This window comes from Cygnus olor, chromosome 16 (assembly GCF_009769625.2).
Source record: "Cygnus olor isolate bCygOlo1 chromosome 16, bCygOlo1.pri.v2, whole genome shotgun sequence".
NCBI lineage: Eukaryota > Metazoa > Chordata > Aves > Anseriformes > Anatidae > Cygnus > Cygnus olor.
In genome coordinates, this window is record NC_049184.1 from 12497266 (window position 1) to 12512724 (window position 15459).

Below are 15459 nucleotides of genomic sequence, written 5' to 3' on the forward strand. Positions count from 1 at the left end.
TCCTCCTAGAAGAGCTTCATTAATCATGACAGAAGGTCTGTAATATCTTCTTACACTTTAGTAACACGAAAAGAAGCAAAAAAAAAAAAAATGGGGGGAGGGGAGGAATTGCAGAGAGATTCTGGGGAGACATTTTATTATTATTATTATTATTATTATTCCCCAGAAAAACCTCTTCCCTCCATTCTTGTGGAGCGAACCCTCAGCCCTAGCATCAACCCCATCCCCTATGATCCTCACGAGACGAGGAAGGAGAACACACACAGGTAGCGGGGGCAGGGGGGCGGGAAGGGGGGCACTGTACCAGGTGGGGTGCCATGGCCTGAATTCCCCCCCTTCCCGGGACCCGGCGTTGTGACAACCCCCCCTTGAGGGCAGAGGAGGAACGGGAGGTGTCGGCTGCCCCCTGAAGCCCCCCGCAAGGAGGAGGTGGGGGGGGGTGCGGGGAGGAATACCCAGGCCGGCAGATATTGGGGGGGCCGCGTTTTGAGGGACTTCCTCCCCTCAGCGATCCCCCCTCGCTTCCTCCTGCGCAGGAAATAGGTGTCATGATTAATAACACCATAACACCCCCCTGCGCTCCAGGGACAGGGCCGGGGGAAGGGAGGGAGCGCTGCCCCAGCCGGCCCTACAGAGAAGGGGGGGATCCCCCCCCCCCCAGCAGCCCCTACCCCCGGTCAGGGCACGGGGGGCGGCCCACGAGGTGCAGGCAGCGCCGAGGGGGGGTGGGCAGCGCCTCCCCCAGCGCCGGGGTCACCCCAAACCCCTTCAGGAGGAGCAGAAAAGGGAAAGGGGGGGGCGGGGGGGGGGACAGGCTGCTCCCATGGTGGGGGGGCTGCCCCTAAAGCCGAGGGGTGAGACATCCTGAGGCGAGGAGGGGAAATAAAGGGGAGGGGGCGCCCCGGGGGGGGCACACGCACACCCTGAGGGGGCACACACACCCCTGGGGGGGGCACACACACACACCCTGAGGGGGCACGCGCACCCCTCGAGGAGGGCTCGCCCCCACAGGATCCATCCCCCCCCGGCACGGCGAGGAGGAGGAGAGGGAGGAAGGCAGGGGGGGGAGCGGGGGAGGGGAGGGCCCCGGCGCCCCCCAGCCCAGCCCAGCCCCGGCGGTACCTGCTTTGGCCAGCTCCGGGGCGCTCAGCCCCATCTTGCCGCCGCTCTCCGGCTGGGCGTTCGCGGTGCCTCCCGCTCCTGCTCCGGCGGGGCTGGGGCTGGGGCTGGGGCTGCCGCTGCTCACAACATGGTTCCCCAGCAGCCCCCCAGCGGCCCGCAGGGGCTCCTGCGCCTTGTGGTGCTGGTGGTGGTGGCCGGAGGCCGCCAGCTGGGACTCCAGGGAGCCCACCAGGTCGCTCACCACCTTCTCGTCCACCTCCGTGTTCAGGAAAACCTCATCCAGCAGATCCGAGCCCGCCGCCATCTTTTTTTTGGAGGGTTCCTGTGAGCGGCTCCCTCCTCCCCCCCCCCTCCCCTTCCACTCCTCCCCCCTCCCCCCCCGCACACACACACACACGCTCAGGCCTCTCCCCCCTCCCCTCCGCGCTCCGGCACCGCGCAGGCGCGCGGGCCCGGCCTCACCTCAGCGGCCGGAGAGGGATTCCGCCCTCTTCTGATTGGCCGGCGGCCGCCTATAAAAGGCGGGGCAAATGGCTGCGGAGGCTCAGTTGGGAGGCGGGCGGCGGCGGCGCTGGTGGCGGAGGGGACGGGGGAGGGCGATTGGGAGCGGGGGGAGGACGGGGAGGGGGCGCGGGGCCGTCGGGCCGCGGCTGTGGGAGGGGGCGGGCGGCGGGGGGAGAAGGGGGAGGCCGCGGCTCTTTGTCTGCCCCGGCGCAAAATGGCTGCGGCTCCCCCCGCCGCTCCCGGCTCCGAAGGGCGCCCCGCACCTGTGCTGGCGGCGTGCGACCGAGCCGCCGGCCCCGGGGGAGGCGGGGGGGGAAAGGGACGGACAGGCGGCCGGATAGACGGACGGCTCCGGGCGGGGAGCAGCCCGCCGGGGTGCTGGGGGGGGAGGTGGGGGTGCTGTGCCCGGCCCCGGGTCTCCCTCCTGGGCCCTGCTGCGGGGACAGCTCCGCGCCCGGGGGTGGCCCAGCGGCGGGAGCCGCACTTTGACCCCGTTGTGCAACCGCCATCAAGGAAGTCAATAGGGTCGGGGTGGAAAATACGACCTGGCTTCTCACTAACGCTCTCTTTCTCTAGGTGTTGTTTTCCAAAGGCGGCTGAAGCGTTGGAGCAAAATGAGCGGGAAGAGAAAGCACGGGTAAGTTTTGAGAGGTAGCGAGCCTAAAGCAGGGCCTCGTGTTTCAGCGTTATAAAATAAGCGCTGCTCTTGTGTGCTGGGAATGGATGGAATTAAAGGCTGGAACTGCGTTGCAGGGATTGACTCAGCACCTGCTGATGCCCTGCCCAGAATTCACCGGCCTGCTGGCTGACAGTAGGGCTGCAGTGGTGGAGACTGGTAAGAGTAAGTGCTCTGAGCTCCCTGAGACTGGATTGCTTTAAATAGGTCAGGGATGAGAGGATTCTCTGCTTAGGGTTGCCCAAAGATGGGTGTCAGAGCTTTCTGCGTTACAATTTGTGATCACTTAACTCGTAGTGCTGTGACACAGAACAAAGTGCCCCGCTCACCAGTTGGCCCAGTAAGCGATGGGAGCAGTCCTAAAGTAGTTCCATATCCTACTCTGCCCCCAAACACATGAATATGTCTATAGGAGGTGTTTGCCAAAAGGTCACTAAGGAAACAGCAAAAACCGATAGCTATTCCTTAATAGGGTGAGTAAATATCTTTAAATCAAGTCTTAGCCCTTACCATAAACTGTATTTCAATAACTGTTGTGGTTTCTCACATCCCCCTCTCACCTGCACAAGACTGCTGCTGCTGAGTTAAAATTATGACACTGAGCCTTTCCTTCAGCTCTGATCGCTTTACAAGGAGGCGTCACTAGAAGGGACTGCATAGGTCCTCTGAGAAGTTCTAAATTAGGGTTTTATAATCCTTTATTCTTGTTCTCAAATATTTTGTACTTCATAGTTTTTTTTGTCTTCGTACCTTTTCTCAGTCATCACCCAAAACTTGGAGAGAAAAAGAAAATACCTCTTTCCTCTCTGCAACTCTTACCTTCCATTTTTTGCCCAATTGTAATGCTGCAAAGTAGTTGCCCACTTCTTGCAAGGCAGGAATGCTGCTTCAAGCAGAGTCACGTCTACCGGTTTGTTGCTGCTCCAGTCAAGCACACTGCCAGTTTTAGCTGTGATGAAATTCTATAAGCAACATACCAAAGAACTATCTAGAATAGAAGTCTCTTTGCATTCCCAAAACAGTGGAAGAATTAATCTACATCAGCTGCTCAAATGATTTATGGGGGAAGCTAGGCTTGAGCTAAAGCAGCCTGAAGGTGCAGAGTGGCTGCACATCTTTCTTTTGCAGCACCTAAATGGGTGTATAGCCCAAAGCTGGGCTGGTGAGAGTGATGGAGGAAGAGTGAGCGACATGAGAGATGGATTAAATTATCCCATGGCAGCAGTAGTCAACACAAAAGGTTAGAGCAGCCTATGTTCTTCTGCTGCTCGCATTTTAGGGCAGCTGGAATGCAGCTTACAGTTGTATTACAGAACTAGAAATAAAAACCTAGAAATCATCAGTCTTTGTTCTAGCACTCCCGTTAGTAGACCCATATGGCATATTTACCATATTAGGTAAACAACTTTACAAAATTACAAGAGCAACTGAAATGCATTATGGCTTGTGTGTTGTAAGTGTGCAAGATTTATTAATGGATAATTTCTTTTTGCACTCTGCCTTTCATTTGCTATTGGAAGTAACTTTTTAGATGGGATTCTTCAGGCTCGAGATTCCAGCTCCGCTGTATTGTACTGCTCACTTCTTATTCTAAAAGTTGCTCTAATATTCCTCAAATCTGGTTTCTGTAACTACTTCAAACCTGAATCAGAACATTTCAAGAAGTGGTCGGAGCCAATGGAGAATAATTTGTTGGTAACAGGTAACACGGAGGTATACTTAATGTTCATCATTCTGACACTTTTGTACAATTTTCGTGGAATTAAGACCTATTTTCAAAATAAATGCTTGCTTTACTTCAGAGTGTTCGCTTTATGAAAGCGCCTGCATTTCACCTAGCATGACTGTAGGAGAATATTTCATCCCATTGATGTCCATGCCCTGGTTTCATGATGCTCTGGGTTTGTTACAAAACTTAGGTACTGCTGCAGAAACTCTTTCCATGCTTGCATCTGCGTGCATTTCCAAATTGTTTGGAGGACAGGAGCACAGGAGGTTAATGGACAATTGCAGAAGTACACAGTGTCAGGAGAAAGACAAAACAGTGGAGCTCTGGTTGAGGATGATGCAGACCTATGCAGAAACACAGTTTGTCACGGTCCGCATGCTGATCCTTCTGCAAAGGGGTGTCAGTCTGCAGCAGGCTTTGTGTGCATCTGGAATACAAAAGTTTGACAGTAACCTGTACAAAAAGTATTCCTGTTGTGAACATTCTACTTTGAATTGAGGGGCAAATGCAGTCTTATTACACACAAGCACATGCAGATAAATAAAACAACTTTTGTGCCTCTCTGTAGTCTGCACTTTGCTGTCTCCTTCTTGGAAACTCAAGATATCGTTGAAGTCTTGGTCTTAAAATCATGACACACATTTCAGCTGTCATTTGGTGGATCTCTGAATAAGTCTAATGTCCCTAATAGTTGGAAATTGGAAGAGGTATACTGAAATCACCCACTTGAAGTGTTTATATCTACATAACAATGGAACTTCAGAAGTGGTGCAGAAAAACAAACTTCTTTTTTCCATAGAAGATGCTAGTAAGACCTACAGTGACATATGCTTGAATAAAAATGTGACAACTTCAGGGATTTCCTTCTTCTAAAAAATAAATTTAACTGTACCTGGTTATTGGGAAATACATAAAAACAATCTGTTAGAGAAAGACTACTAATGAGCTAGATTTTTTTAAAAAAGTTAGCTGAGCACGCAGCTGCCTTGTGAATCTTCTCTAGTTTTTATGGGACAGTTTGAGGAGTGTGTCCCTAGCACACGCTATATGCAATTCATGTGGGAGTTACTTAAGTATGGCTATACCAAAGTCCATGCAGCTAAACATCCTGTGCCCAAAAGAGGATGCCCAGAGAATATATTGTGGGATAAAGGATCATTGTTTAAAGGCCTTCAAGGCTTTACAGTATAAAAGAGTTGTGGAATACAACAATGTTTTTCCTTCCCAACTGCTCTTAATCTAACTTGTCATGCTTGCTACTGCGTGCCAAGATAGGAAGCATCAAAATCCAGACTCGTCTACACGGGAAGAATTAGGGAACTTTACTAAGAAAAAGGAGCACTTGTACAAGATGCAAGTTTCCAACTACATGCTTGGCAGCAAGCAGATTCTTTTAAAGCAAATCTTCTGAATGGAGATTGCTAACAAATGTCCAGAATGTTTGTAGAAGAGACAAGAAGCAGGCATGTCAATAAAGATTTACGTTTTATCTGTTATAAAAAAATTCTTGTGCAAGTCGACGTGATTCAGGGAAGAAAAAATATTATTAAAAGATGAATGGTCCTTCTGGTCATGACAGCTAGTTTCAATAATTTTCTATTTTGAATTTAGCAAATGATTAGAACTGACCGGGCAAAATGAAAATGCTTTCCTCTCTAAGTAAATTAAAGTAACTTTTGGAAACTTCAGTCCCTCCTTCCATGTGATACTCTGACAGAATATGTCAAGAAATTGTGCCTAGTGATGGGTCTCATTACTGCAAATCCAGTTTGTACATTTTACGGTCTGGACCTGTTAGAATATGTCTGAAATACTTGTTTTTAGTGCAAGGTGGCCTTGGCAGTTTCAGTTTCAATTGGTATTCTTTGTGAGCAAACTGTTACCCTGCCAGGGATATTTTGTCAACAATTATCCTCAGAGGTCCTTGCCATGGTATAATAATGCAATGGATGTTTCAGTTCTGGACTCCTTTGAGCCTTCTTAGCTCAGAGCTGTTCTGGTTCTTCTCTGACTTTCTAGCATCATTCAATATCTAAAATTCTCTTCACCAGTCCTCACCACTTGCTTTTTGAGCAGCGCAGATCACTGGTCCTCTTCCTCCTTTACAACTCCATTAGACTTCAATTTTCCACCTGCCACCTATTTTCCACCTCCCTTACCTATTGGAAAACCAGTAGGTAAATCGGTTGTTGCCTCCAGACACAAGCTTGGTAGCCCACTAAGGTCAGAAGGCAGCTTCTGTCCTGTTTACTGATCTTTCCGGTGCCAGTAGCTTTTTGCCAGAGGTATTTTGGCTGTTAACAGGCCTATGTGCTACCCCTCCTCTTGCTCTAGCTCATGTGGAAAGCACGTGCTCCATCATCAGCCCTATCTTCTGTTAAGGGTCGTGGTTAACCAGAATAGTTCCCATGCCTGGAACCAACCCTCATCCTAAAATGACTGGGAGAGCGGAGAGCTCCTGGAATTCAGATTTCCTTCACAAGGGCCAGTCACTTTTGACTTACATAACTTTGAGAACCAAACTATTCTAAGAAAATAAGCTGAATTCAACAGGCCCCCAAATGTTCTTTAAAAAACAGCAGGTAAAGGTATAACTTCCTCCTTACCTCCCCAGCCTCTGCTGCGCTAGCAACTGGACAAACTGGCTTGCATTTCCAAAGGGCACAGCCTCACCTTTCTAGGTTGGATCATCACTAGAACCCTGCAGAAAAACAAAAACAAAAACCTGTCTTCTCTAAGGTTTTCTTTATTCCCTGGTCTCCACGAATTCTCTTACATAGAACATATTTCTGCCACTTTACACGACATATAGCATGCTCTATGAAATTTGCTCTCAAATGTAAAAATGAAATTTGCACTCTTAAATGCACACATGCACTCTTAAAAACAGAGCTCCTTAGAGAACTGAAGGCTGCTTCAACTTTTTCCAGTCAATACAGTGACATTCTTAGGTTGTTGCCTTTTTGTCTTCTCAAATATAGCTTTTACCGGACACTTCTTTAACAATTGGCCAGTTATGGCAAGCAGTTTTATCCTCTTTCTTCACATGCTGCCCTCCATCCACTCATCTTCAAAAATACGTAACAAAATGAATCATAAATGGAAGAACTGAAGATAAATCTTCATCTTGTTTGGTTCTGGTCAGTGCCAAGAACAGGTACAGTTAATGTCACATCAGTTGTGAAACAGCAGTTACTGTAGATGAAAACATTTGTCCTATGGAATTTGATAGGCATTTGTTTTATCACAATGCCTAGAGACCATAAGTTACAGGAACAGAGCTAGAAGCATTCTTTGTCCCTAAGCCCTTATCTAAATCATTCAATAGCCCCCTGGCACCCCTCTTTTTAAATAGAAGAGTTATTTCAAAGGAGGACCATGTGCCTGAATATGCACATTGGAGATCAACAATAAAAAGCATCAAATGGAACTAGCAGGCCAAAGAGGTGGTAAAATTTTCAGCGTACATACAACACATAGGTCAAGATCCAGATTCCTGTAGATTTTAATTGGAAAAATAATCACATGTACAAGCATTTCTGACAGTCGTCTTCGGATGACAGAAATGGCTAAGTCATTTTCCTTACTCCATCTCTAGTCCATAGTCTGCCAAATGCTGTTACCAAGCCGTATGAGACGACAGGACTCCTCAGATCAACCTAACTAATTTTAGTGACAGTATAAAGAAAACAGACACGAAAGACACTGAACTGGAAAGCCAGTGGAGACAGAAGAGGTATGGAAACATCATCACGTAAAGAAAAAAAGTGAAAGAAATGTAGTAAAGGAGGTTTGTTTTGGTTATAATGAAATGAGATTGTATCTAAACATTTTGTGGATTTGGAATGCAAAAAGTACGTAAGCAAGATTTTGCCAAGGTTTTTTTATTCTTACTTTCTAGTGAACTCTCTGTATTAACTGATTAAAATAAATCATGCTGTATCATCTGTTCTGAGCTGCCTCAAACTTAATGAAAGCACAGCATGAAAGGCTATTATATAGAGTTTTCTTCTGAATTCTCCAGCAGTCCTAAAATAGTTAGGGATATTACTCCAGACTATAGGTTACTTTCTTACGCTACCTAAAATATATCCTCACTATCAGAGTTCAAGGACTGGCCCCTATTCCTCTAATGAGCTTTTGCTCATTTTTGAAACTCCAAACAAATCCAATAACTCAATTAAATATGGGATGAGTTCCCACAGTTGAGAGAAGAAACTAGTACAACTTTTGAAACAAGTCAGACAGATATTTTCTCTCAGAATACAAGATGGGGAAAACTGCCAACCCACAGGAAATGACACCCCAGATGGAGGGCCAAGTTTTTTATGTTAAGTTATTCTTTATTGTCATTTTTTTCTGTATGGGGTTACTTGTAATACTCTCTCATTACTGCAGAGTTATATATAGTGAGTCATTGTTACTTAGGTTTCTACCTAGGACAGTAAACCCATCCATCTGTGTGAGCTAACCAATTATTAACAACTGGACAAAATGGCAAGCAAGAAACACCACACCTTGGTTAGAGAAAATGATTACTTTGGGAAGCAACAATTTGTATGTTCTTCTGCAAGAAAATGAAGTTGTTTTTCCAAAACTGCAAACCTTGTTTCTCTTAATTATTTTCAGCAGAGCAGAAGAGGGAGCTAGTTTTGCTGCTCTGTACAGTTTAGTGGGCCAGTAAGTTTACTCACTCATTGCTGTTCCTTGACATGAAGCCGTCTATGCAGAATTGTAGGACTTGGCAGCCTGAAGCCACCTCTGCTACACCCTCGTCCCCAGCAAGAACTCATCAAACTTAACTTCCTTGTGACCCTAAAAGCTATGTCAAGCTGCATACTGGAACAAGTGCTGGTGCGATCACTTTACAGAACAAAAAAGTGGTTTAAAATTGTGCTAATAGAACCCCTGCCATACCTCAAGCAATAGAGAAATGAGGTATGAAATACAAATAATGCAAAAGCTTTGGAACAGTAAAGGTCAGAAGTTCCAGGTGTATGCGGAAAGCGTACACACAAATACCACAGCAGTGAGGAGAACTGACCAACCGGAGTGACGCTGCCGTCTTAAGTGAAGTCTGATTTATAGTTTAGCTTCTAAAAGATGAAGGAGATTAAATGCCAGTTTATTGTCATACAAAAATAAATTACTTTCTGAAACTGCTCTAAAATCCTATTGCTATGATTTAGCCTTACCAGTCTTGGGATCTTTAACTAAAAACATCAATTAAAACCTATAAACTTTAAACTCAAAAGCCTGTTTAGTCTTACTTTAAGGAGTCAAGTAACAAACATAAAGAACACTCTAGCAGATGAAGCAACGAATAATAACTCATGTCCTCAAAGACGTTTCTGAAACATGCCTTTTAAAACAAGTCAAAGAACAATTCGAGCTATGAAAGCTGCAGCAGATGTTGCACAGGAAAAGAACAGCATACAGCCGAGGCTAGGTAAAACGATACATTACCTAGCTGCAGAGAAAGAAGCAGAATCTACCAGTTGTTTGCAAAACACACAAGGAGACGGAGATTCATTTCTGTGTCTCAAGAACAGAATCCACTATAGACAGTTAATGCAAAAGAGGTTCCAGAACTAAAACATCAAATGAAGGAGCTCTTTTCTCTGTGTGCTCAGCCCAATGCTGGGGATATACAGAGGCTTGCAGTTCACTTCAGCACACTGCTACCCAAGAAAAAAAACAGCCTATGCAGCAAAACAAACAGTCAGAGCTTTTTCCTAATGGAACTTCGTATTTTAGGCTATGTTCGGTGCTCCCCAGTGTCCTAGATAGACAGCTATCTCTCTTTATGTCCTAATTATTTCTAAACTTAGGTCTGAATCCTCTTACTCATCTGAATGGAAGATAGATGCCTAAACACCTTTTTTAGAATCTAGGTCTGGCTTGTGAGACTTCATCCTTCAGTTTTTGTGAACAATTTGCAAACTTCAGCTTCATTAACTTTTTTTGTATCACCTATATCATCCATTTCCCCAGCTTCATGAAAGGATCTTTTAAAATTATCTCCCGCTCCCAAACCCATGAATAAATCACCATCCAGTAACCCAGGATAACTTCACCTTGCCATTTTTGATTCACAAAATGTACACTTCAATATAAAAGGTGTTTGCACATCTCTAACTGCTGCACTCCCCCTCCGCATGCTTCGATGATGAGATGAATCACGAGAGTGGACAGGATCTGGGGTTATGTTCTTGGTCTTATGTCTAGTGCCGCGGGTGTTTTTTTAGTCTCAGTTTCGCAGCTTGTAAAGTAGACACTGTAGGGTAGTGATATGAGTGCGAAAAAGGTCTGGAATAGCAGTTTGCATTCATTCTAATAAAAGGTGTTATGCATGTCAGAAATATTTCAGTTTTATTAAAATAAGTAAATGTTCCATCCTTACTCTGTCGCATCAAAAGCATCACGACTTCTAACTTCTATAGGGTCAGGTAATGAAACATAACTTCTACAAGTAGGCCTTGTACATTTGTGAGGTAGAAACAGCAAAGACTGGGCAGGTGAGAAAGGCACTGCTGACTTACCCCATAAACGTGCGTGAAGATATCAAGCTCCTCTTAAAAAACGTGAGAGTATAGAGGCAGCCTGGAAGCATTACACAAAAAGAATAAATCCTCCAGCAGTGTTTTGTTGTTTGTTTTTTTTTGTAATTTTACCGTTGCCTTTTCACAAATACAAAAGAAAGTATCATTTTGCTCTATAGCAAAGAACTCTTTCCCCGCAGAAAATGATTGATTTAGCAGGGAAAAGAGTAAACTGACTACAGCATGAAAGTGCATACATGGAACAAGAAAAGAAATACATACTATTTTAGTGAGAATGTATTTATAATAAAGCTGTTTAAGATTATTGATTAAGAACCTGTTAAATCTAGTAGGTAATTCCAAATGCTCCTTTTATATCTCTATAGTTAAAACTCGCTCTTAGATACTGAAACGATATGCTATAAAGGCTGTGTGTCTGTACAGCCTAACTCACGCAAACACTTCCTCCTCTTATATTTCTTACCGTTAGACTGTTGAAATAGACATTGGGGACATTTCGGGCATAGGACTGGAGTTGAACCTTTGTGGCTAGATACAGTGCACTGTGGCCAGGGTTAGGGGTTTTGGTTAGGGGTTAGAGGTTAGGGTTTGTAGAGAGAGAAATGCCCAAATTATGGTCTTGCTTTGATCCTCACAAACTTTGTGGGTCTGGATGTGAGGTTTAAGCTCTCTACCACAGCATCCTTATTGGGAAAATAGATTTTGTCTTGACTGCGCAACACATATGGACTGCTGAGAAATGCAGTGGAATAATGCAGATTTTTGCTGGTCCCACTAATTATGCAGTCAACGTACTAATTAGGAGAGACAATCCCACAGAAGCCTAAAACTATGGCATTTTATAAAATATTTCATTTAAATCCAGAAGTTAAACTGACTTTAAATTTGATGTATGGGGGTGGAATGAAAGATGTCAAAATTGAAATGTCTGAGGTACAGACTCAAAACCAAGAAAAAGAGAGGAACAAAGGGGGAGAGAGGACAGAACAGTATTACATGCGCTAAAATATCTGTATTTATTTCTGGAACAACAAAAAAAAAGAAAACAACACCTATTGTTATGACTTGTATTTTTTTCTTCAGAGGAGCTACCCCTCTTACTGAGATGTAGGACAAACTAATGTAATGAAGCAGTTTCCTACATACATCATGGTGTCTCCTGTTCTTAGACTGCGGGACACTGAGAAACTAACTGTATGATGTATCCATTATCTAAATAAAAGTTGCCAAGTTTTCTTTTTTTCTACTTACTGCTATTTTTCCTTTTCATTTACTTTTGTTCCTTCTCTCTTCCCTTTATTCTAGTTTTCTTCAGTTGACTTTACATATTTTTTCTTTATTCTACTTCATGTGCTTTTCTTATAAAGGATAAAAACATTTACATACGTAGATCCTTTTCTTAATCTCATCTTTCCTGCATCTTTTCAGTTCTCCTTTTTCTAGTCCCTCCTTCATTTCTGAGCTCTTTTCTACTCCACATTCCCCGTATCACTATAGAATTGTGTTCTGTACTTGGTGACCTTATCCTCCTTCCCTGCAGCTACCACATGTTCTTTGAAACTACTAGCAAGTTTCTAACATTTCTTCTCCAGGGCTCATGCTTCTGCCTTCCTTTATATAATTGTGTTCTGTTTGCCATACCCAAACTCAAAACTCTGTTCCACTTTCACTTCCTCCATTTTCTACGCTAGCCTCTTTTCCCTCCTCTTCCCTCTTCCTTCCCTGGGGAAGGGATGCAGACCCTTAAGACTGCAGCCTTCCCCGTGCCGCCTCTGGTATTCTTCCCTCCAACCAACTTCTAGAATTTATACGGCAGCATAAAATAAATCACTACCTCTTCCAGATACTCATCTTTCTCCTACCAGAGAACAGCACTTGTAGCACTCCACATCCCTGATCTCTCCTCCAGTTGCAACGACAATCCTCCTATTGTTAATTCTCCCACTTTATACAAAGTGGTGTTATTATTGTACTCGAAATTCCACTGATGTCTTTCCATCTGTCAAGCTGACGAAAATTTACCTGTCCTGTCACTGGCCTTCTTCCAGTTGCTACAGGTTCCAATTCAACCACTGCTACCACTGCAGCGGCCATTTTTCTCAGCAGCTGCGTGTATCCCAGTAGTTCCCACTACCAGCAACTAACTGCCACCATATCCCGCTGTCCCCAGGCACAAGAGGAGATGTTTCAACAGCCAGTGCCTGGCTCCCTTCTTTTAGCAGTTGGGAGTTTGTTACAGACGTCTTTCCAACAACTGCCCTCTGTCACTAACTCTGCCAGATGTCAGTTCAACCTACATTGCCATGGACGCTGCCATCAGTCACATTACTGTACTTTCTCCATCATAAACCCCACAAATTTTCGTCATTGCTTTTAGTCACACATCTCTTCTCTAGCTGCTAGGAAATATCATTAGATATATCAGTGGTGACCATCCCAAATGCCAGTGGTTGCATTCCAACCGCCATGGGAGTCTTCTTAGTTCTGGCAACATAGTTTTCCTCTGACTGTACCCTACGTCTAGTCTCCAGTGGTCACTGGTGGTCCAAAATGCTGTTCCGTGAAAGCTGTGTCTGCTGCTATCATCAGGTACCAACCACTCTGTGAGGTTTCTTTCTGGTACCAGAATGAACTGCAATCAGCTTCTTGATATGAAGCTTAATCTTCCCTCTTTATATGAGGGATGCCCAGGATTGCATACTTGTCATAAATTTAAGCAGTGAAACATGTTTTTTGGCCACCATTTCAGTGCTTAAGGGATGAAGAACTGTATTGTTTAGCAGAATAAATAAAACTAACAGGGCATTTAAAATGTCAGGTGTCATCTTCCGTCTTGCTGCTCACTTGTTATCTCTGACTGTTGTCAAAAGATACTGAGGTAATTCATTATAATAAGAGTATCTTCCAGAGACAGGTCGATTTATGGACATGATGATAACTAAAATTCCATACGTTTACATATTTCTCCTTACCTGTGAATATTTTATGCCACTTCCATGTATCGTTCTTTTTTCACACTGTTTTAATTAGGCTCTCTGCAGGATCCACATTGCTGTTTTGGTACATGATGGTCCCTTCCTCTACTGCTATTGGGAAAAAAAAAAGTGAAAGGGTAAAAGTTTGAGAATATAAGCCAGAAGAGGAAGTACTGCTGCTCTGCCTCGGGTTACATTATCTTTACTAATATCATTTTCCCCATTCAGAACAATTATTTGCCAGTGAACTGAGCATTTTGCAATTACTTCTCACCCTACCTTTTCTCCATTTGAGCTTTTCCATATACTTAAAGGAGACACTCCTCATATACAGAAGGCAGAAGAGTTTTTTCATCAGGGAAGTTTTTAACCAGTAATTTGCCCACTAAGGATCACCATTTACTACAATAAAAACGCATCTTTTCTTGCTCTGTATAGGTTGTACCTAAGGCCGAGTTAAAGACAGGCTGACTTTAAAGGCTGACTTTTGCATTCAGAAAAATACTTTGCCCAATGCGTATGTACGGAATCATTTATTTTATATTTTAGCAACCGTCTCCAAGCTAAAACGATGAAGATTTAACAAGAGAGAGACTGTGACCATAAGGGAGAGCGAGGAGGAAGGCGTCTTTCCCCTTCAGGCAGGGAGGCTGCTCTCCGGGCTGTACGAACACCACGAGGAGTAGCGCCATAAAACCCGTGAGGCCTCGGCTCGGCCAGCCCGGGGCATTCGGAGACCAGCTCTGAGGCACGGCGCAGAGGCGAGCAGGTCTTTGTGACAGGAGGCCAGACCCGTCGGCTTCACTGCTGGAAGATGTAACCAGGGGATGGGTGCGCGCCGCTCCGGCTAAGCCTCCTTCCGCCGAGACAATGGCTCCCGCTGCATTGTCTCCAGCCGCTGGGTTTGAATCTTATTCATTCGCGTCACACGAATTAGCGAGATTTGCGCCCTCTGACCCGCTCCCCGAGTGCGACTGCCCTGCTCCGTGCCGACCCACCCCCGGCGCTGCGCGGGGGCTTCACCTCCTGCCACCCAGGCCGCCAGATGCTCCCGCTTGTCCCCGGCTGCCCCGCAGATGGCCGCGGAGCTCCCGGGGGAGGCGGCGGGCAGGGCCCCGTCCTCCAGCTGCAGCCCGGCTCCGCGCTCCCCCCCCCCCCCACCCCGCTCGCCCCCCCCAGCGCCGGGAACAAAGGCGCCTCAGGGGCAGGCCCCGGGCAGCGCTCCGCGGGCTGCCCGGCCGCACGGAGCCGGAGGGGAGGGCGAGGGGCTGGGCGGGGAGGCGGCCATCAGCCGGCGGCTCCTGTCAGAGCGGGGAGCGGGCTGAGGGGGGGGCCACTCCCGTCAGGGCGAGCCGGGGGGGGAGGTGGGGGGCGCTGAGGCGGTGGCAGCCCCGGGGGCTTCTGTGAGAACCCCATGAGTTGTGTGAGGAACCGCCGTGTTTTGGGAGAGCCCCCGTGTTTTGGGGGAACCCCCGTGTTGTGTGACACCCCCCTGTTGTGTGACACCCCCGCGACGTGTGTGACACCCCCGCGTTAGGTGACAAAACGCCCCCACAGCGGGCGGCACAGCGCGGTCCTGTCACGCCTCCCTCTGCCCCCCCCCCTTCCCCTCACAGTGCGCGGGAAGGGCGGGAAGCGCGCGAGCCCTCGCCCCTCCCTCCCCGCCCCGCCCCGCCCCGCCCGTAGCGCACGTGGCAACCTCGCCTGGGCCCATCACGTGACGCGAGCCGCGGGCTTTCCCCCCCTCCTTTCCCTCCTCCTCCTCCTCCTCCTCCTCCTCCCCCCCCTTCCTATCCCTCCGCGTCTGACCCCGTCTCCCGTCTGGTCAATAGCGGCGCGGCGACGGCGCATGCGCGGCGCGGGCCGCAGCACGCCCCCGCGCTGCCTCCC

At 46.8% G+C, this 15459-nt stretch overlaps 1 protein-coding gene and 1 long non-coding RNA gene across 8 annotated transcripts in view; both read right to left on the reverse strand.

The window, feature by feature from the left end:
- TAF4 (TATA-box binding protein associated factor 4) overlaps positions 1-1482 on the reverse strand; it is a 37628-nt gene extending 36146 nt beyond the window's left edge. The window contains exon 1 of one of the 2 annotated variants that reach the window (XR_005824780.1): positions 1123-1461. Coding sequence is in view for 1 of the 2 variants with exons in the window: in XM_040575590.1 (XP_040431524.1) it covers positions 1123-1426 (304 nt within the window). In the remaining variant the exon portion in view is untranslated. Of the gene's footprint in view, positions 1-1122 lie in introns of both variants that reach the window. The other variant, XM_040575590.1, reaches the window with a different exon arrangement.
- Positions 1483-3749: 2267 nt separating this feature from the next.
- On the reverse strand, positions 3750-15459 carry LOC121078917. Of its 6 annotated transcripts, none has more exons than XR_005824785.1 (4): positions 15379-15459; positions 13567-13677; positions 6638-6732; positions 3750-4458 (listed from the first exon to the last, which is right to left on the reverse strand). It is a non-coding gene; the product is annotated as an uncharacterized LOC121078917 (long non-coding RNA). The 6 variants fall into 6 exon arrangements; XR_005824787.1 differs by having other exon boundaries at positions 13567-13680; positions 15379-15456; XR_005824784.1 differs by lacking the exon at positions 15379-15459 and adding an exon at positions 14593-14883.